This window comes from Chelmon rostratus, chromosome 6, assembly GCF_017976325.1.
Source record: "Chelmon rostratus isolate fCheRos1 chromosome 6, fCheRos1.pri, whole genome shotgun sequence".
In the NCBI taxonomy this organism is placed as follows: domain Eukaryota; kingdom Metazoa; phylum Chordata; class Actinopteri; order Chaetodontiformes; family Chaetodontidae; genus Chelmon; species Chelmon rostratus.
Genome location: NC_055663.1, coordinates 6,401,803 through 6,418,890, shown reverse-complemented (window position 1 = coordinate 6,418,890; position 17,088 = coordinate 6,401,803). Strand labels below are relative to the sequence as shown.

The 17,088-nt window shown below is 38.3% G+C and overlaps 1 protein-coding gene and 5 non-coding genes across 6 annotated transcripts; all 6 read left to right on the top strand.

Annotated features, from left to right (window-relative positions):
- Positions 1-711: 711 nt before the first annotated feature.
- On the top strand, positions 712-9,275 carry ska1 (spindle and kinetochore associated complex subunit 1). Its single transcript, XM_041939662.1, has 7 exons — positions 712-774; positions 3,372-3,457; positions 3,576-3,691; positions 4,643-4,737; positions 5,924-6,058; positions 7,565-7,734; positions 8,688-9,275. The coding sequence occupies exons 2-7, from the start codon at positions 3,376-3,378 to the stop codon at positions 8,834-8,836; spliced, it is 747 nt and encodes a 248-aa protein (XP_041795596.1). The 5' UTR covers positions 712-774; positions 3,372-3,375; the 3' UTR covers positions 8,837-9,275.
- A 499-nt stretch (positions 9,276-9,774) lies between these two features.
- On the top strand, positions 9,775-9,846 carry trnap-agg. The gene has a single exon. It is a non-coding gene; the product is annotated as a tRNA-Pro (tRNA).
- A 593-nt stretch (positions 9,847-10,439) lies between these two features.
- trnap-ugg lies at positions 10,440-10,511 on the top strand. Its single transcript has one exon. It is a non-coding gene; the product is annotated as a tRNA-Pro (tRNA).
- A 1,341-nt stretch (positions 10,512-11,852) lies between these two features.
- Positions 11,853-11,924, top strand: trnap-agg. The gene has a single exon. It is a non-coding gene; the product is annotated as a tRNA-Pro (tRNA).
- Positions 11,925-14,034: 2,110 nt separating this feature from the next.
- On the top strand, positions 14,035-14,106 carry trnap-agg. The gene has a single exon. It is a non-coding gene; the product is annotated as a tRNA-Pro (tRNA).
- A 1,232-nt stretch (positions 14,107-15,338) lies between these two features.
- On the top strand, positions 15,339-15,410 carry trnap-ugg. The gene has a single exon. It is a non-coding gene; the product is annotated as a tRNA-Pro (tRNA).
- The last annotated feature ends 1,678 nt before the right edge of the window (positions 15,411-17,088 follow it).

Sequence of the window (17,088 nt, the reverse complement as noted above, 5' to 3'; positions counted from 1 at the left end):
TTATTGAACTGATAAGAAATGAATGTGAGGGAAATTGTGAGGTCTTTAATGCATACATCAGAAGGAATTACTCCAGTTACTAATAGATTTATACAGATGGTACTAAAACAGGTAGAACAGCAGAGGCAGTCATCTGATATCTTTCCAGGAATAGCCATCAGTTGAGAGTGCAGGGTCGGAAGGATGAAACAGGAAAGTGGAGAGGGATATAACAAGACTAAGGAGAGGTCATACAGTTTGAAATAATGTATTTGTGTGTATACAAAGTTTTAATATTGTGGGGAGGAGGAAACAGTGGACCAGGTTTTATTGTATTGCCAGGAGTATGATTCAGTGAGAGATGGTTTCAAAGAAAGACTGGGGAGAAAAATATTAGTAATATGCTAAAACTTCTTCAGGTAACTTGTAATATTTATTATCAACAAGAATAACTGATAGAATTTTTGAAGTACTATTTATTCATTTTGTTTCCTTTTATTAATGAAATAATTTCGACTGTGTTTGTTGTTTTGTTTGTATATCTGTGTGTTTAGTCGACGCATTACAGGGAGGGTATAGTCATTGGTCCACTCCAGATCAGTGGGTGGCGGTTATGCATCCGAAAGCTGTTTGCCAAGCCGCCAATGTAGCGGAAGAAGAAGAAATCTATGACGTGATGAGTGAGACGGCGCGTGCGCTGGCCTTTGCATCTTGCGTGACGGTTCAAATTCAGATTGAACCGCGAACGCAGCACTGAGGAAGAGCACCGGTGGTCAACGGAGCACATCAGTCAGAGTAAGTTATTTTCTTCAATCCGTCTGTTAAAAGCTCCGTTACACACACACATTCAGCATGGCGGTGGAAGGCGCTTCACTGTACACTGTATGTGCCTGTTTTTAGCTGCTAACAGCGTGAAAGTAGCAACCTCGAAGATTTCATTCCTGTTTTGATTTCATCTCCATATGAACTTCTCTGTCAAAGTGTACAGTCTACTTTTGAGTACTTTGTTACCATGTACTTGTTTTACACTTATATTTAGATATGAACCTCCTTTTGACAATTGTGTTTGTAGTACAGTCTTGTTTAAACAAAGTATAATCAAAATGAATCAACATTAATTACTACCTAAGGTGCGCAGCATACATTTATTTACGTTGAATGTTTTTTCTGTCAGACTAGTCAAAAAAGCTTTAGAAATGTATATGAAAAGCAGGGTGGTTATGTGTTCTGTGAAGCATACTCGTCCTGCTCTGGGCAGAGGGCAGCTGAACGCATCCTCTGAACCTGACCACTCTTCTTCCAGAAAACTACAAATACACACTACTCGATTAAAATTCACCTCAAAGTTTATTCAAACAGTGTAGTTAACAGTCTGTCACAATACATTGGTGTATTTATTTACATTATACTTAGTAAAATAGACAGAGAGTTATTTATCATGTCCAGAGTTTATAAAGAAAGCTCTGTAAAAGTGTATTAAGTAAGTATTTTTGGCATTAAAAAGTAATACACTTTAATGAATACATTAGAGTACAACTACAAAAGTTCTGCATGTTAATGTACTTATAAGAGTATTTAAATACAACTTGATTGAAGTTGCTTTTAAAGGGGCCGTGTTCACTCTCGGAGAGCTCCTAACCTAAACCTAAAATTTTTTAGCAAGCTTTGGTTGTAGCTTAGGAGTGATTTAGGAAAATTCTCAGAGCAACTGTGAGCAAGAAAAGGGATGAACATCTCTGTTGAATAAACTGTAAGCCATACTGTAAAGACTTGTGCAACGACCTGTTTACAGACTGATAGTTGTTGTATTTATTTGCTTGTGTTTGTTACCATGCTGGTAATTTGAATACGGGATCTATTTGATAGGCCTATTAACGGGGGGAAAATGGCTCAGCTTTCATGAGTTTCTGTGATTGTTGGCCGTCTTCTATAAGTTGCTGTGTTAATTAACATAACTCTACCATAAACATCTCTCCCATCAATAACACCAGCCACAGTGGGGAAGTCCACTATGTCCATGAATGCCTTTCTGTGAGCCTGCAAGGTGCGGACATCCAGTGGAAAGGAGATGAACTTTCACAATATGAGGCTGTGAAAGTGCTGTAATTGTTTGTGTGATCACTGCTGAAGAAGGTTGCGACAGACCCAAGTCATCACTGCTGCACTGCTTCTTTCCTGCTGCCAAATATCTTAGTGTTATGATCCCTTTCATTTCTGACATTATTGTGTTATTGTGTTGGGTGGGAGTTGTGAGTCAATCTTGAATAAGATCGACCACACCACCTATGGCATTTGGAGAATATTTCTCCTTCCTTTTTCTCTTTCCACCATTTTCTGCTCTGCTTAACAAACTCTTAAGCCTCTTAAAAGTCCTCCTCCCTCCTCCTAGCAGTTTTTCCACATTAGGAGCTCTCTTCAGGGCTTAGATGCTTTGTGAATAACTTTTATCTTTGCCAGCATCTAGTCTTAACTGTAAGGGGCAAATTCTTAGAAAATGTCATCATTCTATTCTTTTTTAGATTTTCATCACCAAGAGCAACTCTTTGCACTAGGAATCTTACTGAGTATGGCCCCAGGTATTTAACCTCTGCAGGTATTTAACCTCTGCAGGTATTTAACCTCTGTGGTGTTAAATACCACAAAGAAAGAGACATGGCAAGAAGATCTGAAAACAAATTTCACAGTAGATGAGTGGTCATCCATCCTGTCACGAGTGCACAGCTCTTCAATTTGTGCTCACACAGCCTCACTTCAATTCAAAATACTGCATAGATTTAATTTGTCTATGAAAGCTGTATTCATCAGTGGATGTGTCAAATAATAGATGTTGGTACTCACCAGCCACATTAGCTCACACATTTTGGCTCAACTCTCAGGTTTCTGGATTTCCTTTTTCAGCGTTTTTACTAAAATATTTGGAAAACCTATTGAATCTAATAGTTATAATTCAAATAATCCAAAATTGGCATTTAACCTGAAGGTAGCCCTCTACCAAACAACCACTCAAAATGTATTGCATGCACTACTCTTCTAGCAGGAAGATCAATCCTGTGGAATTGGAGGGAAGACTCCCCAACATTTAAACTCTGGATCACGGATACGAGGCAAATCTGACTGTCGTTGTGGAATGCACATTTTCTGAAGAGTGGAGCGAGCAAAAGAGAGAGAGGGTGGTCTTTTCTCATATTCTGGGAGTCTCGATACTCCAGCGACATACTTTTGTTGAAAAACTATGCAAAAGTGTATTTTGCATAGTATGATACTTAAGTATACATTTACTAATGTTCAAGTCCTTCTCCTCTATTAGTTTCATTGATGCAATTTACCAGGTAACCGTTTATAATGTGTAAAAGCCTGTTTTTTTTCATTAATTGAATGTGTCCCTCTTTCAGGAAAATGAGTGAGTTGGAGGACGTCAGCCACCACATTCATGACAGGATATCATCCTTACAACGCTTGCTGGATCTGTCAGTTGTTGGTATGATCGTGATTTTTATTGTGACATTGGCTTTTCTTCTGTTTTATTATTGTGGAAAGCTAACGTGGCGTGTCATAAAAAGTGTCACTGTGTTCTTTTTTTCTCTCTCCGTATCTAGAATTGCCTCAAAATAAGATTCAGAAACTTGGACAAGAACTCTTTGCACTCGAGAGACTTCTGGAGGAGTTTGAACAATGTGTTTGCCAACAGAAAGAGCAGCTAAAGCATCTGAAGGTAATCTGAGGGCCTGTAGTTTGTGCAGCTGATGCTACTGTATAATCAACACTTCATGCAGCTGCTAACAGTACACACACACACACACTAGATACATGTTACATGTTACTATAAACATGTATTTTCTTTGGATGAGTATCTTTTAAATGTGGTTATTGGTTGATATATGCAGGATATGGGACATTTAAGAGTGTCAGATCGACTCGTCAGTGCTCTCTGGTGGACAAACTCGGTAATTGAATTAATTTGACTTAATAAACTGGTCAGGAGAACTGGCTCTGTCCTCCACTGCCCTCTGGACACCACTGAGGATGTAGGTGAGAGGAGGATGTTAGCCAAGCTTACATCGATCATGGACAACCCCTCCCACTCCCTGCATGACACAGTGGGGTGGGGCTTAGCAGCTCCTTTAGTAACAGACTGTTGCATCCAGTGTGTAAGAAGGAACGCAACCACAGGTCCTTCATTCCATCAGCTGTCAGATTATTCAACTCCAGCACCACTTAACATAAGACTGTGTTGATGTTGTTTGGCAAATTACGCTCATATCCATACTTTTTGTGCAATATTACATATTTCCTTTTACATTTTGTGCAATATTACATAGCATTTCCTGTTGTGTATATTTTATTCTTCTGTGCAATAGTAGTAACACTATTGTAATTTTTAATCGGAAGGCAGCCTACATTGTTTTTTTTTCCAAAGCTACTGGGGCAATACACACTTTTTACATATTTTTATATATATATTTCTACATATTTTATTTTTCTTTTGTATAGTCAAATTCAATTTTGCTTGTGTAATATGTACATATATATATTATGTATATTATGTATATTTGTATGTATATCGACGGGATAAACAAAGTTTTATCTTATCTTATCTTAATGAAGACACTTTCTAAATGCCGTCAAACATGCTCACTGATGAAGCATATTTTTTGTGTTTCAGGAACTTCAGGGGTCATTCCAGAAGGATTTTGAGGATGTCCAGCACCTTAAGGACAACATACCTGCACACATGCCCAGGAAGAAAGTCCCAACAAAGTGAGGACACGTATATGATGCTTTATTTGCTTTTTTGCGTTTTGCATTTTGAACAGAATACAAACCTACGATTTACTAATGTGCCGACTTACCAACACTAACTTCCAAATTTGTGTACTTCTAGTAAGTAGATCAGCCAATATGTACAAACTGCATCACTTGTATCTAGTTATTAATCTGATGAAATAAAGAGCTTTAATCAAATTACAAATATCATAGTGCTAAAGACTGCAAGGATTAGTCAACTGAAAGAAAGTTAATAGGCAACCTTTGATAATTGATTGATTGTTTAAGTAATTTAATGTGAGAATTTGCTGCTTTTTCTGGTCTTAATATTATAGGAAACTGAATTTCTTTAAAGTCTTGTACTACAGTTTGAGCATTTTTCAGACTATTAATGGATAAGATTACTAGCAGATGAATTGATAATGTAAACAATCATAAGTTGCAGCTCTACTAAAGACTGAAATTAAAAATTGGCATCATATCATATTTTAGAGTATAGAGCTGTACTGAATAGTTTGAAGCTTCATTCATAATGGTGACATCCGAATTCTGAATCAACATCTAAAACCAAGCGTTCCTGCACAGCTTTGGTTTAGTTCAGGCTCCAGTAATATCATTAGTGTTATACTATTTGTAGAATTAGATTCCAGTGATGGCTGTGTAAGGTTGCTCCTGACCCATGTGATTGACAATTTCTAATAACTCCAGAGCGCTGTGAAGTCCAAAAATTTGACATTCGGGACAGCCTGACTAAAGAGAGACTGAAAACCATTTTTTGCTTTTGGAATAGGTTAACTCAATGAAAGCAATTTTAGTAATTTGCCTGAGAACACTTTACAATCTAAACTACATACATGATGTTCTATCATTAGACCCTCAGTTCAAATAAGGAAACAAGCAAAAAAACAAGAAAAACAAGCTTTAGCCTCAAGAAGTCCTTTGTCCAGGACACAGTTTTTGCAGATCGATGCAAGGTTTGTCTAAGATAGAAGTAGCAAGTGCATCGATGTCTCTTCACTTAAACAACATGAACTAGGAACTAAATCCAGGTGAAGCTGCCTTCACAGCTCCTCCCCAGATATATCCTCTTTTTTTATACCATGCCATGCCACGCCAATAGAAAACAACCTCCAGTTCTGAATGACTGATGTCTCCTGTTTGATGTTTTCTCATCTCTCAGTGGAAGTGAACCATTGAACCAGAAAGACGCGGCGGATGTTCAGCCAGCTCAGCAGGAAAATGTCAAGAAGACCAACAAGAGCTTTGTCAGAGAGATGGAGTTTATCACCCTGCCAGAGTTTGAGAGCATCCCTCAGTAAGTATTATCCCTCTCATATCCAATGTGATATGATTATTCATATTGTTCATTTTGTTTTTGGACATACTGTAACAGTGCAACAACAGTTCTCTACATATTCATCTATTAGTTAAGACAAGGGGACCAGTGACCAGAGGAGTATGAACAGTGCAATGAGGGCCCACAGTGCATTATTAGTCCCATGAATTTAGCAATTCTGATATTATTGTAAGATCTTGGACTTTAATTTCACCACAACAGTATAATAGCTGCACTCAAAAGAACATTTTATTTATAGAGTTTAGGAGCAGTAATTAGTCGGGCTGTCAGCACTGCTTCACTGGACTAATTCAGGGCAAAGAATATTCTGAGTGGAGCTGAAATGATTTGTAACGGCCCTTGGCTTGGATTAGCAAGACGCAGCCTCAAACTGATGCTGCATGGTTTATTTTTTCTTCTGGTCACCAATCATCTCAGGCACTGTAGAAAACACTGAAAACTATGAAAAGATATACAGAAATGTCACTACTTATCTATAACTTTCCACAGTCGAATTAAATCAGGAAATAAAATGATTTACAGTGAGATAAATACAATTATTAAGATTAAGTTAGGACGTTCTTTTATAACACAGTCCCTGTAGTGCAAATGTCCAGTGGGCAAAACACCTTGATGAGGCTACATGTGGATACGAGCTAAATTCAGTAAGATGCGCAGCCAATCAAATTCAAATACATGCCACAGGAATTCAACAAACTGAGACAATTCTAAAATATCATTACACATTGGAGCATAAATACATTACCCCTCAATGCATCACTCACCAAATGAGTTTCCTAGAATAAACAAAGACAAATTAGACCACTTTACGCACCTCACTCAGCTGATGTTAGTGAAAATTATAGTGTCTTCAGGATGGATCAGAGAAAAAAAACAAAGCTTCTGAAGAACCTGAAAACACAAGCCAATGCTCAGGCAGTCACATTATCTTTTATTTTATTTATTATCCACACATTTTTTTTGCACTCCTGGGCATATCATTGTTGGTTCATTCATTTAGTATGGCTGTTATCTGTTTACCGAATGAACTCTTCAAACCATTATCTTGGAGTGGGGTAGGTAGGGGAAGTAAAGGGTCTTTTGGCCTCTCAGTGAAATGGTATGGCTTCAGAACACTGCAAAGTTTATATATATAACCAGTTTGTCAACAAAAAAGTTTTCAACTCTGCCTAAAGATGGAAACTAGGGCAATGTATGATTACAGTCATTCAAAAAAAGTCAGCGTCTGTGTGTAATCCTGGGTGTTTGAAATTAAGATTTCTGCTTTGAGTTTTAAAAGTGTTAATTTGTGCACAGATCTCTGTGGACAAAATGTAAAGTTTGTCCTGAGGGTGGCAGGTTTGTCATCTTCTGTTCTGTGGCCACTTTACATCTCATACTCAACTGTAATTGCCTTTGTGTACATGTGTGTGTCTTTTTAAGCTTCATGTTGTTTTCTAAGTCTTACCGTTGTGTTTAACTCAGGTACATGAAGGGACGTGTTTCATATGATCAGCTTAATGCTGCGGTGCAGAGTATTAACACAGCTGTGAAGGCAAAGTATAAGATCCTCCATCAGTCGGTGAGAACTCTCAACAATCATGCACGCAGGCTGCACCAGCGCTTTAAGGACCAAGAGACCAAAGACACTAAAGGTACTGACAGTACACCTTCACTCAGCAGCTGTCACTCTTTGTGACTGATGATTTGGATTATGCATCTCATTGAGTAGGATAATTTGATGACACATTACATAAATGATGTGTGATTATCGCTCTAACCAAAGTTCTAATCCGAATTAATTCTGATGAGACATTTTGTCAGCGTAAACATAGAGCTCCTCATTTTCAGTTTTTCTTTGAAGAACAGCAGTGAATTGATCTGTTAATTTGATTTCAAAGAAAAGCTCAATATACTGCATCCTAAGAAAAGACTAGCAGTTATAACAATCTTCAACAGCATCCACCATCGTGGGAAAAAAAACACTGCAAATAGATAAAACACATTCATCAATTTGACAACAGACACTGTATAAAGAAACACAAGCAAATACAGAGTCACTACAAATCACTTGCATCTGTTTTTTCTGTTTGTTTGTTTACTGAAGTTGCAGTGCATTGAACTCTCTTGGCACCCAAGAAAATGGGTGAAAGCTGGATTTAAAACTTCCTTAAACTTCCTTCCTCTAGAACATCTGGTTTTTCATGGAAAGAAAAACAGTGAGCCTAATGTGAAAACAATTTCTTTTCCACCCTGTATAAAATCTTAATTCTAGAGGAATGGTACCTTAGACCTTTTTAAATATAAATAATATAGGAACAGAATTTTGGGGGCTATTATTCCAACAACAAGATACATTTCCCTGTTTAAACCATGTATCTGTAATCACTGTACTCACTGGTGTCTGTTATTGAGATGTCTGGGTAACTTGGCCACAGCCCTGAACACCTTCACGTCTGCTACATGGACAAAAAATGATGTGAGAGGGTGAAGAAAGACACATTCAAAGTTTTACTGGGTTGGTTCCCTGGAAAAGACCATTGGTTACAGACAGCATGAGCAGTACGGACGCAGCACTGGTCTCACCTTGTGTTGAACTGTCTTTCAGGTCAGTATTTTGTGGTGGAGGATGACATTCGTGAATTTGCTCAGGTGAAAGTGGACAAACGATTTCAGGGGATTCTGAACATGCTGCGACACTGCCAGCGCCTACGGGAGCTTCGAGGAGGGAGGCTGACCCGCTACATGTTGTTGTAACAAGACTCAATTACACTCTCAGTTAGGGTTTTTGTTTCTCTCGTCACACTGGTATGAGGCTTTTTACAGACTACATATTTGGAAGACTGCTTTGTGTATTGTGCTCACTGTCAAACACTACATACGAGAGGGGTTTGATTTGTCAGATGAGTCATATTGACCAGTAGTTAGATCAGGTTCGTGGCTTCGTTAGGTTGGTATAGTACCGCACATTGTACAAAGCAACAAGTGACATTGTGTCCCTCACAGAATGTGACAGGATTGTCATCTAAATATACACACTTCACAGATTTAACCAGGGATAGGCTTTCATTTGCCCCCCCCTGTATGTCCACACAATACTGGAATGTGTATATATGTATGTATGTGGGGGTATAAATAAAAGAAATAGATGTTTCTTTGTTATATATTAAATTGTCACGAAATTCTGTATTTTTAAGCTAAACAAAATAAAAATCAAAGAAAAAGTCACTTTGTGGTTAGTACCTTAAAAGCCTTTTCACTCACTATCCTATATTGAGTTGAGACATGCTATTTGAGATTTTTTTTAAAGCAAAATGTGGTTAGAGGACAGGTTTTCAACACAGAGTTATAACAGTCTGTGGAGGTCCTGCCAGAATTACATAAGAGTCATTAGGTTCATAAAATAACTTGTTTCTGGTTTTCCTGAAAAGAGGGGTTGACCTTGAAATAAAAAGTTTTAAGCCACTATTCCACCAATGTACATGTAGAGCTTACTATGATGGTATCAATTCGTATGCCAACAGCTATCAGTGCTTTGCGGGTTCAGTGTTGCAGTAAGATGAAGATATACTTGCAACCACTAGAGGGTGCTGCTGGACTCGATAAGCTATGGATCGCTAAATCGCCACATCACCAGTTGAAAGACCACAGGTCTTGACAGAATGCAACTACAGCTATCATTTGTGATATATATCGGCTCGTTGGTCTAGGGGTATGATTCTCGCTTAGGGTGCGAGAGGTCCCGGGTTCAAATCCCGGACGAGCCCTCCTTTAACCTCTGGAGGTCACAGAAATCACCACAGGTAAATATACAATTGCACCTCATCATCCGTTGACCACAGCGTCTTCAAAAACCTAATAAAGTTGTGTTCGAAATAATAGCAGATGATGTGACATCACAATTGTGGGAAATTAAAATAAGCACGTTGAGGGTACAGTAGCATTTTCACTTTTAATAGACTGTATAATATTTATTCTACCATTGACCAGTCATTGAGTTTCAGGATTATTCACACAACATTTTATTTTATTTGTGTTCTTAGATAATTGTCCACAAGAACTGAGAGCTACTTCATGTCATTCGTCACTTTAATAAATAATAATAGTAACGATAGATTTGCTATTGACTGACCGAGAGACACATCTGGTCAAACAATCATGTTGAGGCGTTTTGTTTTCGTTTAGTTGCGTTTTGTTTAGAATTTTCAAGTTCAAAATCTAGTCTTGTTTTCATCAGCCGACAGTTTCCAGAATCAGTGTTGTTAGGGTTCAATGTTCCATGACATGCATAGTAAAACGATCTTAACTGGGACCAACAGAGGGTGCTGTCGGACCTGGGTAGTCAATGATATTATGAATTGGCTCGTTGGTCTAGGGGTATGATTCTCGCTTTGGGTGCGAGAGGTCCCGGGTTCAAATCCCGGACGAGCCCTTATTTATAACTATAGTGGTTGAACTAAACGACCATTCAGTGATGGCTGCAGTGAACTACAACACATATCATGACTATAGTAAGAATTCACAGAAACTGACATAAAATGCGGTTTTATGTCACATAACCTTTTTCAACATGTGCTTGTGGGTTTTCTCCGAGTGCTTCGGTTTCCTCCCACTATTAAAATAAATTCAACAACAACAACAACAAAAATACATTGATTGGAAATTGCATTTCTGTTTGAAGCTGTCTCTTTTCTTTGTCTTTGCTGCATAGCTGTAGATGTTTCATTCAGACTAAAGGTCTGCTGGTTAAAAGATAATAAGATAATGAGTTGTTATGAATAAACAAAGTAGACAGATAATTGTCAGTGCTGTGCCATCCGTTTTTGGAAGACAACATAAAATTCAGTGTTCAGAGTGTGTTGGCAGATAGTGTGAGCTGCCTCTGTCCGAGGTGCTGAATGTTTCTCAGCTCTTTGCGCTGCTGCCAACCAGCAGATCAGGTGAGGAGGATGCTCAGGAGGATGAAGGCAAGGAAGGCTACTGGCCCTGATGGCATCAGCCCCAGACTGCTCAAGGACTGTGCAGATCAGCTCTGTGGGGTCGTTCCGCACATCTTCGACATGAGCCTCAATCTGGAGAGAGTTCCAGCCCTGTGGAAAACTTCCTGTAGACGGAGACATCGTGGACAACCCCTCTCCCCCCATGGATGGCACTGTGGTGGCCCTCAGCCACTCCTTCAGCAACAAACTGCTGCAACCACTCTGTAAGAAGGAGCGCTACCACAGGTCCTTCATTCCAACAGCCGTCAGATTATTCAATCCAGGCATTGTATAATGTAGCACTGTGTTCACACAAACTGTTTTTCTTTGCACTACTGTAAAACATTGTTCTACCTCATACATGCGATAACCTGTGCAATATTACATCCTTTTTTCCTTCCTTAAATACTACACCTATGCATATATACTTATCTTGCTATTTCTATTGCCGCTACCTGTAACACAGAATTTCCCCAGCTGGGGATTAATAAAGTTTATCTTATTCTATCTTATCTTTTTGCACTATTCTTTGTCCTGTGTGGTTTGGCCATGTACTTCTGTGTGAGGTAGCTCACATACTGAAACTCATGCTGATAGCTGTATGCCAACAGCTAACAGTATGAGCGCTTTTAGGGTTCAGTGTTGCAGGTCATAAGCAGTAAGATGAATATATAATTGCAACCACCAGAGGGTGCTATTGGACTGGATAAGATGTAGTTGCCACATCACCAGCTAGAAGTTCAACCACAGGTTCTCACAGCGTCCAACTACAGATGTGAACAACTGCTTGCATCGGCTCGTTGGTCTAGGGGTATGATTCTCGCTTAGGGTGCGAGAGGTCCCGGGTTCAAATCCCGGACGAGCCCACCTTTAACCTCTGGAGGTCACAGAAAACTGAGGAGCAGTTCTTCAGTTTGTTTCTGACACAAAATGTGGTTTACATGACTGTAACCTCAACCAATCCAAAACAACAACAAAGTTCAGGCTTAATTGGTTGCACAAATGCCAAGCCAGGATAAGTAGACACAGATTCATCAAGCCAGGTGAAACCAATCCTGGATAAGTTGCAGCAAACAGCTCCTCAAATAGGGCCCGCAATCAATCACAGATTCACTGATTCACCGTGGCATCTCCTGCAGCTTACTTCTCCCTGTTGGAGCAGGAGATAATTATGGAGGCAAATGAAGAGGTCAAAGACCAAATGAAAAAAAAAGGAAACACCGCCACTGCCATAAAACAACGAGAGAAATCGTGGCAAAGTATTGCAGATCGCCTGAATGTGTAAGTATTGCACAAACACACACTCACTACTCCACTGAAACCATCACAATTACAATCCAAATAGTTTATCAACATCCCCAAAAACATAGTTGTATTCTGATTATGAAACAGCAGGAACTATATTTTTCTTTTATATTTTGTTTTGTTTTTTTCAGAGATAGAAACCAGCACCCAAAAATATAAAGTAGTCCCTCATCAAATGATAGAATAGAATGAATATAGCTTTTTCAAAATAATAAAAACACTAAAAATCTTAGAAATCTCCAGCTATGTTTGGACCACTTTTATATGTGGTTTTAGATCGATTGCAATGCAACTTGTCAGATCACATTTTGAGATTGTGACATCCATCGTTTTCAACGGCTGCGCAGCACCATAGATCCAGAGGTACAGAATTTATATATTTATACATATATAATTGAGTTATAATTAGAATATTATTGTTTACATTTTTCACTTTCTAACAGAATTAATTGCATTTTTGCCTCCTGTGTCTCATGCACAAGCTCAGTGATTCTATGCAAGTAACTGTTTCTGCAAAAAAGCTGAACTATGAATTACATGCTTTTTTCAATCAGTCGATTTCAATGTGATGGGCTGGATGTGATCCACGGGCTGCCGGTTGACTTTAGATGAATCCTTGCTTGACTTGAATTTCTTTATGATGAACTGTCTAACAAATAAGATGTTCAGTAAAATGTTCCAGTGGCTAATTAACAGGGAGTCACACTCCCAGCCTACACAAAAAGCATAACAGTATGCCTCGTCATGAAGTCACGACCAAAACTCACTGGCGTACTTCCAACCGTCTCAGAAGTCAATTGAACTGGGTGTAACATTGGAATTTTTTTCATCCCAAAAAACATCATAACGTGGATGGTTAATCAGCCACCAGATCTATGATTTGATGTTACACTTTCATTAATAAGACCAACTAATCCAGGTCTGTAACCAACCAACTCTTGATGGTCCATTGTGTTCAAGATTCCAAGATTTAGGTGGATCTATTGACAGAATATGGGAGAAATGGAATATATGTATATGTATATATATATATGTGTATATATATATATGTGTGTGTGTATATGTATGTATGTATATATATGTGTGTGTGTATATATGTATGTATGTATGTATGTATATATATATATATATATATATATATATATATATATATATATATAATGATTTCATTAGTAATGGGTAGTAAGTAATAACCGTGTGAAAACAAAAGTTGGAGTTTGAGTTTTCAGTACCTGAGAATGAGCTCTTTATATCTACAAAGAGTATAGGTCCTCTCCCACGGAACCCGGCATGTTGCACCACCATGATTTTACAGTAGCACAGAATGGACAAACCAAACACTAGCTCTTAACAGTTTCTTCTGTGTTTTTCATGTTTTTTCACAGCCACCAAAGGGAAAGGTGAGGCGAGGGGTATTGACCATGTACTTCTGTGTGAGGTAGCTCACATACTGAAACTCATGCTGATAGCTGTATGCCAACAGCTATCAGTATGAGCGCTTTTAGGGTTCAGTGTTGCAGGTCATAAGGGTCAGTAAAATGAAAATATAATTGCAACCACCAGAGGGTGCTAGTGGACTGGATAAGATTGCTAAGTTGCCACATCACCAGCTAGAAGTTCAACCACAGGTTCTCACAGCTACAACTACAGATGTGAACAACTGCTTACATTGGCTCGTTGGTCTAGGGGTATGATTCTCGCTTAGGGTGCGAGAGGTCCCGGGTTCAAATCCCGGACGAGCCCACCTTTAACCTCTGGAGGTCACAGAAAACTGAGGAGCAGTTCTTCAGTTTGTTTCTGACTCAAAATGTGGTTTACATGACTGTAACCTGTGAAATACAGAAACCTTCTCTGGTAAATAAACTGTACATCACCACATAATTCAACAACAACGTTCACCAGATGATCTACCTATTTGTGGTGACCAGTGCCTTCTTTTATGCTGCTGCGTGAGGGCAAGAGATGCTAAAAAGCTATAGCTGCACTCTCTGGAGACTCACTGCAATTTGCATAATTACAGCCACATGCTGAAAAGAGCATTCTTATATGTCAGTACTTGTGTGTAACATTATTTTTGCACTATTTGTATTAACATTAACCTGTGAAATGCAGAAACCTGCACCAGTAAATACAGTACATCACCACAAAATGATATACAACATTTTCAAAAAAACCCCCAGCAATGCACAGACTCAGGTGTTTCCTGTCACATATTGACAAAACCAAGTAACACTTCCTATACAACTTATCATGGAGGAGATACAAGACAATTTCAACTATGTGTTCAACAAATGTGACCCAACCAAACTCAACTTTTTGTACTCAAAGTGAAGACAAAAATCTCACAAATGCTGAGCTATATTTGGGCCACTTTAATATGTGTTTTTTTTCAGAGATGTAAGTAGTAATACAGTAATATTACAGAATGGAAATGCTGTGTTTACAGACATACTTACATATATCTAAACCTGTATAAAAAGGTGAACAATGAAGTGAAGATCTAGCCAATAACGTCAGTGGTTTGATAGTAAATGATGCCTTATCAGTGCCTCAGTGGTGAATGTCCACAGTGCAAATAGGAGGCACAGAGATGATGATGGGCCGCTTATGTTACGTGGTGGAGGGCAGCGAGGTGTTAAGAAGTCTGACAGCTTGGGGGAAGAAGCTGTTGCAGAACATCCCTGAGCTAGTCCTGATGCTAAGACCTGGGCAAAATGCTCCTCTAGTCTGTTGTGCAGTTCTTCCATTTGCTGATGTCCTACCAGTCTGTGGTCGCCAGCACCATCTTTCATGCTGCTGCATTCTGGGTTCAGTGTTGCAGGTCATGAACAGTAGGATGAATATATAATTATAACCACCAGAGGGTACTGTTGGACCAGATAAGATGTGGATTGCCAAGCTGCCACATCACCAGTCAGAAGTTCAACCACAGGTCTTGACAGCATGTAACTACAGCTGTGAACATCTGTATACATGGCTCGTTGGTCTAGGGGTATGATTCTCGCTTTGGGTGCGAGAGGTCCCGGGTTCAAATCCCGGACGAGCCCACCTTTACTTTAACCTCTGGGGGTCACAGAAACCTGAGGAGCAATTCTACAGTTTGTTTACAGAAACCAGCACCTGTAAATGTACAGCCGTCCCTCACCAAAGGTCACACTCAAATTTCAACAACATATTATACCATAGATCAGGTGTTTCCAAACTGCTCACTCAAATGTAGCATGACATCATAACAGCAGTTAATATAACCACGACAGCAATGTCATCAATAGAGACATCAACTACACTAAAACCACGTTCAACTGGGGACAGGATCGCTGTGAATGATATACACACGCACATATTTATACACACACATATATAGATATATAGAACTAATTAGCCTATTATGGTTTACATTGTTCACTTTCTTATAATATTAATTGCATTTTTACAAGTCTGTATCAGTATGAACAGACTCATAAAAAAACAACTCTCATCTCAAAAACATCATAACTCAGATGGTTAGTCAGCCACCAGATCTATGATTTGAAGTTACACTTTCATTAATAAGACCAATCGATCCATGTTTGTTGCCAACCCAACTCATCAGGTACACAATGATGAACCATTGTGTAAGATTTCGGTGGATCTATTGGCGGAATATGTGGGAAATGGTATACAATATTCATGAGTTCATGATCTGCTAGCTAGTCCTAAATAATGATTTTGGTTAGATTCATTAGATTCATGTCTTTTTACATTTGAATAGAGTAGATTCACTGAGATCCAATGACATCCTGTTGAATTTGATTAGATAGAATTAGATTATTTCATTATTACATTGTTCCAGATAATGCACATGGCTACTTTCATGCTTGTTTCTTAGTCGTCTTCTTCTTACCTTTCTGGATGTTATAACCTCACACTTAGATAAAATCAAATTGGAACGGTTAAGGCCATATAAGACTAGATATGATTTATTGTCATTTGATTTCATTTGATTCTATTAGTTCTAACTCTATTAGATTGTAGACTATTATGATGCATGCTTCTTATTTTTCTTGACTTTTAAAATACATTTCTAACCTGCCTCTATTTCCATCTCTCTAAAATTGCTGCTTTACTTATAAAATGCATTTCTGCTGTATTAAATTTGAACAAATGACATTAAATTAGATCAGGTTAGATCCAGTTAATTTGATAATATTCAATTAGACTGGATTTGATCATATTAAATTTAAGCTGTTTAATCACTTTAATGTAACTTTAATTAATTTGATTATATAAGTTTTGACTGCAGTTAGATTAGGTGTTGATAGACTTGATTACATTGATTTTAGTTATCAATTTAAATTTGGAACAAATTTGATCTGGTCTAATCTGGACTGCACAATGACACCATGCCTGTTTATCATCCATCAATTTCTGTCACATACCTCAAGATACTTACAATAGGACTATGTTCAAGTGTCCCATCAAGACACATTAAATCTGAAACGGGCGTGTATCCTGTTTGTCTTCATGAACTCGATCCACTTGTTTTGCCTTTTTTCTTCACCCTATTCCATCTTTCTTTCCCCTCTAGTCTTTCTTCCCTCAGCAGCTTCCTCCTCTTAGCCTGTTGCCAAAATACTCATTTGAATCTTCAGTTTAATGCAGATTATTATAGAATACAGTTGATATCAGTAATTGACTATGTAACTGCAAGAGGATAGTTCAATTAATAGTGTGTAAATTTACTTT